We start from the raw sequence: 12500 nt of genomic DNA, 5'->3' as shown, positions 1-12500 counted from the left end.
ACTCGAAGAAACCATCTCTACTTGAATAAAGATGTTCCTTTCTAACCTTGCCTTGTCTGTCTTCTATCAAAATCACACTGAGTAGTGAGCCAGTTTAACGAACGCGCTCAGTCTGGCTAAAGATGTCTAAAACTTGCCTAGCCGAGTGTGATTTTCTCATGCGACGATTGTCACAATCTGATCCAGATGTTGGATAACTACGCACTGCAGCACACTGGATATAAACCTAATCGATGCGTTGCCAGCTGTCAGAATATCCATGACGCTCCTGTTGCTGTTTCATCATGATCAAAACAGAAAGGACTTCATTAAAAGACAGTAATAGAAATAAATTTAAACCAACAGTACACAACATGCCAAATTAAACAACAATTATTTATTCACCTTTACTATAACCACAACTTACTATAACGATAACACATCTCCTGTTGTAAAATAATAATTCTTTCAAGTTTGTTTTCCCATAAGTAGATTAGGTAATAAATGTAGAGGTAGATTAGACATCTTTCCGTGGAGATACGTAGCAAATAAGACAATTTCAGTTTAGTTAGAACGATATAGTAGACATTTATTTATTTATTTATTTATTTATTTAGAAATCCCAGGCCACTATACATACAGTATATTAGTTACAACTTCACAAAATCTTTGCCGATGCTGCAAAGAGAAGCCGTTATGCCTATCAAGCAAACCTTGAGCTGAATTGTTTGTGTCAGATAGAAGGAGTGAAGCTAAGTGCCCGATAACATTTAACAGCCTTTTACTTCACGGGCACCAGAACAAAAATGACCAATGAACCATAACAAACCATTTGAGGTCCGTGCGTGTGTGCGCGCGCGCGCACAGGGCGAGTGAGAGCATGTCTTTTGTTCCCAGCGAGGATTATTTCAAAGTAGCCCCCACCAACATTTACCCTTTTTGATGCGAGGTGCAATCTTAGAATGGTGTGGAGCAAAGTGTGTGGAAGAGAAGCTAACATCCTCATGCACTGACACATTACAAAAAAAAACAATGGACTTTCCTATTGGCTTCCTGGTTTGTTCACTTGCTGCTCTGGTCCCCCTGCTCATTACTCAAATCTGTTTTTAGTAAACCGTCTCATTCAATATGTAAAATTAGGTAGTGTGTTTGTATTCTTCTATTAATCTCTGGTCCTGTGGATTAAAGGCGCTTTCACACTTTAAAGGCGAATCAGACTTTAGTCCTGTCCATTTTGACATAGGTGAAGACTCCTTACATAATCAGAGATTCGATCGGCCGTCGATTCGATCAGTGAACCGCGTTCTTTATTCGCGAGAGCCCAGTTTTACAACGGTCCGCACTAACAATGATATCAAACGATACGGACTCTGCCGTAAAGTTTTTAAAACAGATGGTTTAGCAAAAGAGATTCAATCCCACAATTAAATCAGCAGCTGGGTCGATACATAGACGACGCAATTCTGCTTCGTCTACTTCGTCGCTCAGCTACCTACCACTCTTCAAATACACTAGAGATGCACCGATGTATTGGCCTGTAAAGGCAATTTTTCACGCTAGCGGCCGATAGGTTAAAAACCTCTGATGATCAGGGCCGATTATATCCCGTCGATCAAATCCTGTCAGGCCGAGTGAATGTGGTGAACGAGTGTGAAGACTAACAGGAGTTTTTTTTAGAATTCAGTCAATGTTAATATGAACTGATACCATTAAATAAGTTAAGAAATCTTAATATAATCTTCAGAATTTAGTTCATGTTAATGAGAGTAATGTGTGTTCTGTTTATGAGACCAGTTACTGTGAAACAACTTGTTGAAATGGAGAGTTTTTATTTGCATTTCCTTCAGAATTGTGGAAATAATGAATAATTCTTCATTTAAAAGAAGGCAGAACTATCGGTATCGGCTGAGAAATGTCGTATCGGTGCATCTCTAAAATAAACCAATCGAATGACCAATAGGCACAACTCAAAGTTTGGATACAAGTAGAACTCAATGGATGTTTATCCAGCCAGCAAGTCTAGTCCTTCTTGTTAATAATTTATATGCCCGAAATACCCTTTAAACAGACTTCAAACAGGAAGGAAGCTATTGCAGAAACACTATTTCAGACATTTCCAGACTCTACCAAGTTCATCTGCTGGTTACGATGATAATTTCATATAAATCCTTCATATAGTTGCTGGACGGATGGACAGACAGACAAACAAATGGATGGACAGACAACCCGAAAACACAAGCCCAGCATTTTCTAAAGTGCATTAACTAGTCATTTATCTTATCTCTAATAAATACTGTATGCACTTGCATTGCCTGGCAGTGGAAGTATTAATTAATAGCCAACAACCAATCAGAGAACACTCCCATGTGAAATCATGTGGTGCGCTTAGATAAACAGTATAACATGGAACCGACCCGAATGAAAAAAAATCACCACGACATCACAAAAAATGTAACTTTGGTACAGACCGTATCAAACTAACTAGTTGTGGAAAAACAGCCTTAGGGTGTCATAGACTTCAGCTGTACTCTTGTTTTGAGTCTCTGGACTTCATATAAAGATTCTCCTGTGAGGGCCTCTGAGTTGGTTTCTCATAAAGAGCCTCTGTGAGTACATCCAACCACTGACTGGTTCAACAAATGCCAAGTCAGTGTAAACAACCTATATATTTAATAAAAATGTGCCCAAAATATCATACCCCTACATGCAGCAGTAGACAGAAGTAAGCAGTGTGTATAGGGAAGCTGTCTCCTATTTCAGTTCTGTTGAACAAGCCACAGTGCTCATAGTGTTCAGAGTCTAGGACAGTAATGGAAAAATGACTCAATCTGACACCAAAGGCATGTTAGATAAGGGCTAGAATAAGCCTTATAATACTCACTATGCAAGTCAGTCATGGTGTACGTTTAGATGGCACAGACAAAGAGGCGTAAGCCGAGATATGCAATATATTTTGTAATCACATTGCAAAGCACCTTAGAAAACCTGAAATCTCATATCACCTTGAAACTCAAACCTTGCGATGAAGTACCCTCATGAACTGAATGCCTTTCAGCTAACTTAACTGAAACTGGTTAACTGGAAATAACGGTCAGTTCGCTGGAAAGGCGTTCAAGTATACTTTCACACAGAAACAGACTCGGATGTTTTTGCCTTTAAAAAATTGTAAAAAAAAGATGCGTGTATGTAGTGAAAAATGATGAGGTTGAACAAACGAAGGCTTTCGGATCTTGTTTAGAAGAAATGCACACAAATATACACGTTTGCGTTGTAAATTTCTTTCGGTTATCTACGATACAACATGAGTTACGGTCCCCTCCGAAACTATTGGAACGGCAAGGCCGATTCGGTGGTTTTTGCTGTACAGCACACTGAAGACATTTAGGTTTGAGATCAAAGGACGAATATTAAAAGAGATCGTAGAGTTCCAGCTTTTACTTCCTGTCATTTATATGTATACAACATAAAGCATAGCCAATTTTATATCGGACCACCCAATTTGCAGGCGAGCAAAAATTAATGGAACGTGTGACTGACGGGTGTTTCTTGTTACCCAGGTGTGTCCTGTTAGATTGACCGTTTAAACATTAAAGAGCTCTGAACATCTATTCTTGGTTTTCGCTTTCAGTTTCACCCATGAAGACCACAAGATTAATCAGGATTAACTTCTACCAAAGTGATGGAGAGGTCAAAGTGTGGAGAAAGAAAGGATCTGATCCAAACCGTACAAGCATGTCTGTGAAGCATGGTGGAGGTAGTGTCACGGCTTGGGCTTGCACGGCTGCTTCTGGAACAGATTCACCAATCTTTATTGATGACGGAACTCATGATGGTAGCAGCAGAACGAATTCAGAAGTTTACAGGAAGATTCTGTCTGCCAGTTTACAGAGAAATGCATCCAAATTAATCAGGAGGAACTTCATTATGTAGCAATCCAAAACACGATCCAAAACACGCTGCCAACTCAACAAAGAACTTCATCAGGGAGAAAAAGTGGAAGGTTTTAGACTGGCCAAGTCAATCACCAGACCTTAAATCAGTTGAGCAGAAGACTGCAGAAAAAAAAAAATCCCCGAAACAAACAACAATTAAAACAGGCTGCAGTAAAAGCCTGGAAAAGCGTCACGAAAGAACAAACCGACAGTTTGTTGATGTCGGTGAGTCACAGCCTTGACGCAGTTATTACAAGCAAGGGATATGCAACCAGATATTAAGTGTTCGCTTAAAAATTGTGTGGTCTGATACAAAAGATCCTATGTTTTATGTTGTTTAACACATGTAGAAGTAAATACCAGGATATAAAAGCTGAAATCCTAAACGCTCGTCTCATATCCATCTTTTGATTTCAAACCCAGATGTCTTTGGTGTCTACACCACACACAAATGAATTCGCCTTGTCGTTCCGATAGTTTCGACGAGGACTGTATGTAATCGATCTTATACGTGCGACAATACACAACAGACAACTAAAATGATAACACCATATTCCCCTAGGTAAGTGATGTGACACACAAATACAAAACCTTTACAATGCGCGTTTTCAGAAAGCCTTCCTCTTAAACATATTTGACATTTCATGCATGATTCTGTCATTTATGATGCCTGGTGTACTCTTGAGATTCTGTCCTGCACTGCACTACACTGCTCTACATGTAATTCTGTGCAAAATCAATGAACGTAATCATGTAATGCATAACTTAATCCTACTCAGGCTACTGAGAATACTGATCCCCTTAGTCTTACATGAGTGCTGACTGAAAAAGCCTTGCTGTGTGTGTGTGTGTGTGTGTGTGTGTGTGTGTGTGTGTGTGTGTGTGTGTGTGTGTTCCCAACTACAGCCATTCATTCTAAATGCCACCAGCACAGTGGGTGCTTTAGCCCAGATCCCCTATAGTCCTGACCAAGTCAAACAGCAAAAAGACTAAAGTTTTCCGGATATGTGAATTTCTGTTTGTGTACGTTGTATTAAGAGCAGCTCAGTTTTAAGATCCATCCATTTTCTATATTGCTTATCCTACAGGGTCACGGGGAACCTGGAGCCCGTCTCAAGGAGCACCGGGCACAAGGCGTGGTACACCCTGGACAGGGTGCCGATCCATCCATCGCAGGGCCCAATCACATACACATTCACACACCCATTCATACACTTCAAACACACGGACAAGCCAATCATCCTACCGTGCATGTCTTTGGACTGGTGGAGGAAACCGGAGTACCCGGAGGAAACCCTCAAAGCACCGGGAGAACATGCGAACTCCACACACACAGGGCAGCGGCAGGAATCGAACCACCAACCCTGGAGGTGTGAGGCGAACATGTTCACCACTAAGCCACCGTGCGAACCACTGTTAAGATATGAACAATAACTTCACTAGGCCTATATGAAGATTAGTACAGACACACTCTCTCACACACTCTCTCTCTCTCCCTTTTGTAGTGACTCTCTGGTTATTTGTCTAATTAGACAAGGCTCTTTAATAAGACTTCACCTAAGCCTGTGGGGCAAAATGATTACAAGCCACAGAACACAACATCAGAGACACTCATAATTATCAAAATGATTAGATACCGGATGGTTTCAAAGCGTTGTACAAAAGTGTGTGTGTGTGTGTGTGCGCATTTACCAAATATCATAGACCAAATATCCTCCCAAAGACACAACGTCCTCATAGAAAATAGTGCTTGCTTTTGGTTGCGGTTAACGCTAGGGTTAGGTTTAAGTGTAGACAGAGCATTAATTAGCTACAACAATCATTGTCAATGGAAAAGCGTTCAGAAAGATAGAAAAACGTGTGTGTGTGTGTGTGTGTGTGTGTGTGTGTGTGTGTGCGCACGCACATACTGTACAACGCATCACGTTCTCTGATTCTGTCTGTTAGATGATAAAATTGCTCCACATTATACACCCTATTTCACACCGCATTAGCATAACTGTGATATTATTCTAATGCAGAACGGCCACTAGATTATTCCAGCGCTCTGGGTGATTATTACTAGAATAGCAGCGGCAACCAGCCTGCAGTTTATGTCAACCATAAAGGAGGTCTCCATAAAGAGAGAATTTCTTTTCAGCTTTTCCTTGCATTTGCCAGACAGCACTTCTAGCATATAAATCACTCGTCTGTAAACGTGTCTGAGGTAACACTTCGCAATAACGGTACGCGAATAATCCTGCACGGACACCTGAATGAATCCTCACTTCAATATGAACTAATCACGAGCGAAGGCGTGTACTAATCACAAACCGATGAAGACCTAACGACGACGTGAGTCTTATGAATTCACGCGTAAATAACGTCCGCTTTAAGTGCACGTCATTACATGTTTGTTAGTTGATGTATCCGTTAACACGTAGGAGTAAACTAAACCGAGCACGCTCTATACGGAAGAATCAAACGTGCACAATTCCACGTCGTTTATATCATTTGCCGTATTTTACCAGATTTTACACGGACATCGCTGGATTACTTTCATGATGTCCACTGATCCTCCTTATCGAACGTAGAAAGACTCACTAATAATAAAACACCAATCATTTCATCTCAACTCATTTTGCGTCATTTCCCATCCATTTCTCTTTAAATCCCACTGTAGTACTAGTACGTGATCTGGGTGCCCACAAGGGTGAAATTTGATTTACTTTACCCCCGTGTGATAAGGAATACATTAACTAACAAACACGTACTAAGTACTACTTAAGGTGGTCGTTATTCACGCATGAATTCATAAGACTTGCGTCGTAGTTAAGGTTCGCTCGTCACTAGTTCGTGATTAGTACACGCCTTAATATATAATTCCGGTATTAGTGCAGGATTATTCATGTACCGTTAGTGCAAAATGTCACCGTGTGTGATCTTTGGAGGTGTATTTGCCCTTCTCTAGTACATTCTGTCCAGAACGTTTCAATGAAAACCAAATGAGAGTACTCTGCTGGTTTATAACTTTGTACAAGGCAATGAAAGTGCTGTTTGTATTTATTAATATTAATGGTATTCTCTTGCCATCTTAAGTGCGTAAGGTTACAGGAGGAACATTAACGTCTGAAGCAGCTCAGTAAATCACACATGGGTCCGGGTGGCTTACGGCTCTTCTGAGAGAGACCTGTGCATTATTCTTACGCGCACACACACACACACACACGCACACACACTAATGCCAGCCCTCTAATGCACTCGCGTTCGGCAAATTGCCCAAACACTGCAAATCATCAAACTAAAGCATCCCCAGCTGTTACGGCTGAGACAAGAGAGGAGGATTATTCATAAGCACTCCAAACAAAACAACTAAATCATGCTATATAAACACTCAGAAGAACTATTTACACTGCTAGCAAACAGGGCTGTCAATCGGTTTTATGCTAATAAGAAACATCGGCTCAGTGTCTAGCACATGTGTGTGTTGCTTTTCTTGTTATTGTCGTTGTCTAGGTTACCGAAAAATGCTTTATTTATAGATGAATGCTTATGTAAGTGGCTGGCATGCTGCTGAATAATGAGACCTCTCGCCGAGTCCTCAGTTTAAATGCACACATACGTGCCAGCACACCTTACTCCAACACACACACACACACACCAGAACGGGGGGGGGAAGTAGAGGTTAAAAAATAATGAGCAAAAGAATAAAAGAAGGAGCATGCAAGAAAAACAAAATCCAAAATGAACATCAAGAACAAAACAAAAACAGAGGAGTCATACCACGAGAGAGGGTGAGGGAGCGGAGATAAAAGTGTCGGAGAGTAAAGACAAGCAAATTAGTCCAAAAAATATATATATATATAATAATACAAAAGAAGCGACTCGCACAGGATGAATGCTAAAGAGCATGACGGCTTTTTAAGTGTGCTGGCGTGAAAAACAAAGCCGAAGTGGCTGAGCTGCGGCCCACACATCAACCGCTGGCATGTGTGAAGGCCCATGCGCCTCAGGTGAAGATTTCATTAGAATGATTAATGAGCTAGCTAGCTATTAACGACATAGAACCGTACACCGTCCTTAGAAATTAGGCAGTCGGCAAGATACCCGATTTGTTCCTTTTCACTTGTTTGTTCACTTCAATTAGTTTCCTTCTACCCGGTCACCCATGCAGAGAAGGAAAGAGAGATGATAACACATGAAAGAGCCTGGTGTAAATATTAGTAAATAGTGTTATCCATCATTCCTCTGAATTAAAAGGTGCTACGTGTGTGCCTTCTACCTGAGAACGATCAGCGTGACGTTGTTTCCGAGTGCTATTAAAGTGCACCTATTATGCATTCTCAGATATTACCGTTCATGCAGTGGGTTACAGAGGTGTTTGTGAATGTAAAGTTTCAAAAATCAAAGCGCACGACAAACGGCGTTACCGTCGTTAGTGATTCCAGACTTTACTTCCTGTACTAACCTACGTAGGTTCGCAACAAAAAGCCCCGCCTCTGGTCTTCATCGGCTGCTCGCTGACAGAGAGTTACGGTAGTGGGCGTTTCCTTTTTGAAACACGCTGACGGCGGTAGACCAATCACAACGGACTGGGACGTTTGACCAATCAGAGCAGAGTATGCTCTCTGAAAGGAGGAGTTTAGAACGAATCCTTTAGAAGGAATCGTTGAACGAGTCGTTTGTGACACTGGGGGAGGGAAAGGTAATCCTGGAGTTTAAAATAATGAGCACATTAAAGTGTTTTTTTTTTACCTCGGATGCATGTAAATCTATCGTATGAGACCTTTAAAACAAATTTAGGCACGTTTCAAAACCATAACAGGTGCCCTTTAACGGAAAAATCCATCCTAAACAACATTCTGGTTCGAATTCTTTCAGTTTAGACGTCTTTCGTTGACATGGTGTATTGCTGGTGATAGACGTGGGATTTAGCTCTCACTTTATCTCTACCTAAAGAGTCAGATGCAGCAGTGCTTTAGTACTTTAGTCTGTTTAGCGCTCGTTCTCTCTCTCTCTCTCTCTCACCTGTACACTCTGCTCAAACACAAAGGGTTCAGAAGCTTCAACTTTCATGCTAATTTCCCCAACAGTGCCATCTTGTCAATCGCTGACTAGCCCTGGCAGAGTTTCTGTGTCCACTTCTTTTGCTCTAGACCTCTCTTTAATACGATATTGAACGTCACTGAAAAATGGTGAGTGGAAAAAAAAGAAGCTGTGGCTCTTTCGTTTTTCGAAGGTAACAGTGAAGCCCGACCTTTTTCCAGTTCAGAGGTCGATTCGATAGTTTTGTCCAAATAAAAGTTAGCGTAACCATGCTAGCAGTGTCAGCCTGTGATCTCAGAGAGGCACACAACTCTAACTCCGTGTGGGAATAATGAACATACACCACCAACCAAAATAGAAACATCAGCATCAGAATGCCTAAGCACCTCACAAATATTTCAATATAAACATATTTAAATGTGGATCAGGGTGGATTTTTCCTTTAAGGCTCCTGTCCTTTCTGAAGTTCTGACGTTAAAACAGTGAGAACTCTTGGAGAGGTCAAAAAGTAAAAAGGTCACTCGGACTCGCTCGAACATGTTGCAATTTAATAATGCGGGGGGGGGGGGGGGGGGGGGGGACCAGCCTGAGCAGCAAAATCGTCCCACGTTGCCACTACTTCCATCAAACGGTTAGAGGGAATTTAGTGTAATCTTAGGCTAATTTGCAAGACCGTAGCAGAAGCCAGAAAACACATCTGCTCTAACTTAAGCCAGCCAGATAATTACTGAAAACATCATTATGAAAATGTCACTGCTGTAGGATCTCAAGGCGAACCAGGCAGCGAAGATGTAACACGAAGAGATAAAACAAGGAGTCCCATTCCACTTAGGAGGCCCAAACCGACACCCTCGACCGCTCAAAGATTCAAGGTCACTCTTTCCTGCTCTATTGGTCACAAAAATACCAAGAATACAGTACAGTTGAGGTCATTAGTTTACATACGCCTTTCAGAATCTGCAAAATGTTAATACTTTAAAAAAAAAAAAACGACTAAGAAGAAACAAACATGATCGGTGTAAATTGTTATTGTTTGGTCTTCTAGGAAACATGTACACGTTATGCTGTTTCTGAAGGGCAGTACTAAATTTAAAAAAAACACAAGATCTTTAAACAAAATAATAATCATTTACCCTGATCATCCTGTTCAAAAGTTTACACCCCCCCCACCCCCGCCCCTTATTGTATCGCGTTACATTCTTGAGCATCAGTGAATGTTTGCACTTTTTGTAATAGTTATGTACGAGTCCCTCAGCTGTCCTCAGTGTGAAAAGATGTATTTTATGAATTCGTTTTGTTTTTAGAAAAGTTGCAAAAACTGAAAATTCAGTTATTATTGTGGCTTGTGGACTATATATATACACATATGTTATGTGAAATAGCTTATTCAGGGTCCAGCGAAGGACTAAAACAACAAAATACAAACCTTATGATTATATATATACACATATACATACATACATACATACATATATAAATATATATACACTATATATACACTATATATATTATATATACACTATATATATATATATATATATATACACGTATACACGTATACACACATATGTGTGTGTGTGTGTATATATATATATATATATATATATATATATATATATATATATATATATATATATATATATATATATATATATATATACACACACACACACACACACACACACACACACACACATATATACATACATACACACATACATACATACATATATATACATATATATATACACATACATACATACACACACATATATACACACACACATTATATATAATTATTATTATTATTTTTTAATTATGACCATTTTGCAGATTCTGCAAGGCATATGTAAATGTATGACCTCAGCGGTACTGTATATCTTCATTTCTGCAATCTCTGCTCACTAAATTTGAACCTGCTCCCCATCTTCTTTCGGCGGCAGTGACGATGTGAACGTTGTTCCAGTTCCCGAGTAATTGTACACGCAGCACCTTTAATGATGCAGGAAGCCACTGGTTTCATGCAATACAATGTGGGTTGGTTAAGTGCATGTAAAAGCCTCTCTGTTGCCAGAATGAACTTTCCTACTGTTCAAAATGTATCTGTACAAAACAAACTCCAGCTAATGTCTTTCATATAACTGGCCCATTTGCTCTCGCACACCCACACGCCATCCACCATCCGAATCACATAAGCTACACTGACACTTTCTCATTGTTACATTCCAAAAACAAAAAACCAAAAAGAACATTCATGCACATGTACTGTACATACTCACATGCAAACACACACTCGCATGCACACGCAAGCCAGTACCTCTTGTCGGCAGGGGTTTCTTGACTGGGTGGTACCTCCTGTAGGTCAGGTAGACTGGCAAAATCATCCTGCTCAGCCAGTCCAATCGCCAGAGAGAGAACCACCATCTTCCCTTCCCTTCACCAAGAGGCAAACGTGACAGGACAGGGAAGATAGTAGAGGGAGATTTTTTTTTTTTTTTGGAGAGAAACAGGAAATATAAAAGGGTAAGAATAGACAATATGAAAAGAAGCAGCATGATAGCCAGCAAAACAGCACGGCCCGGGTCCCTATAGGGCTACAGTGCATCAAGCTCCAAAAGTATCTGTTTTTGGAATACCGAGCCAAAACAACACAACCGTGCTAATACATTTCAAGGTCCCCGTCTACAGAGATCAAGCTCTGACTGGATATTACATCCCATCCTTCAGTGGTCCTTAATGTAATGTTTAGTGCAATCACGCAGATGTGCGTTTCAGTGAGTTCCTTTTCAAAAAGCCCCAGTACACATGCACACGCTCGATACTTTATATAATCTCTGACTCCTTGGAATCACCTATCCCTGGTTTTATCGCTTTATTGCCGTCGCCATCTCTCTATCTGTTCCATCCACCTCCCGTCCCCTTCCCTGCAGAGTGCAGATTTAATTGTGCCTCATTAGAAAGATCTGGACTAATTGTTTCTATTTGAGAGCCAGGCCAGACCAAGGTGCCTAGGGTGTAGCACTGCTTTCTGGGCCATCGCCGTTTTCTGTCCTCTTATTTCTCTCATCCTTTCTTTCGATCCGTAATTTCATTCCATTTTCTCCTAGCCGCCTCTCTTCTGAGCTCGCACCTCTTCAGAATCCCTCCAGTCTCACCTTTTTCAACAGCTTTTCCACTTTTTTTTTTTTTTCCCCCTACCTTCCATTATCGTCGTGTCTGCGGCTCGCTCGCTCGCTCGCTCTCTACTTTCGGATCCGTAAGCCCACTCACCCCCCAAACATTTAAGCCCTCCATATGACATTTATCCCTGGCGCCTTTCTCTCTCTCCTACCTTTTTTTTTTTTTTTTTTATTTGCTCCCTCTCTAAATTGCATTCTGTCTCTCTGAAAAACCATCTGTCTATTTTCATGTCTCGCTCGTGCTCTCCTGGGCATCCCTCCGTTCTGAGACGCGCGGCCTATTTTTACCTTCCGTATCATAATGCCCTTAAAAAAGTGACAGGTTCCGTGGAAGGAGCAGGAACACGTCATACAATCACACAAAAACACCCCCACGCAGACACAC

The 12500-nt window shown here is 40.8% G+C and overlaps 1 protein-coding gene across 4 annotated transcripts in view; it reads right to left on the bottom strand.

Annotated features, from left to right (window-relative positions):
• The window catches only part of syt7a (synaptotagmin VIIa), a 54939-nt gene that overhangs the window by 32395 nt on the left and 10044 nt on the right, over positions 1-12500 (bottom strand). For 3 of the 4 annotated variants that reach the window (XR_006983597.2, XR_006983598.2, XM_047159805.2), the window contains exon 2: positions 11254-11370. The exons of the other annotated variant lie outside the window; for it this stretch is intronic. Coding sequence is in view for 1 of the 3 variants with exons in the window: in XM_047159805.2 (XP_047015761.1) it covers positions 11254-11370 (117 nt within the window). In the remaining 2 variants the exon portion in view is untranslated. The remainder of the gene's footprint in view (positions 1-11253; positions 11371-12500) is intronic. 4 annotated transcript variants of the gene reach the window in all.

The sequence above is a fragment of the Ictalurus punctatus genome, chromosome 14, assembly GCF_001660625.3.
Source record: "Ictalurus punctatus breed USDA103 chromosome 14, Coco_2.0, whole genome shotgun sequence".
NCBI classification, from domain to species: Eukaryota; Metazoa; Chordata; class Actinopteri; order Siluriformes; family Ictaluridae; genus Ictalurus; species Ictalurus punctatus.
Note: the sequence above shows the minus strand (reverse complement) of the source record. Positions and strands in the feature narration are given on the sequence as shown.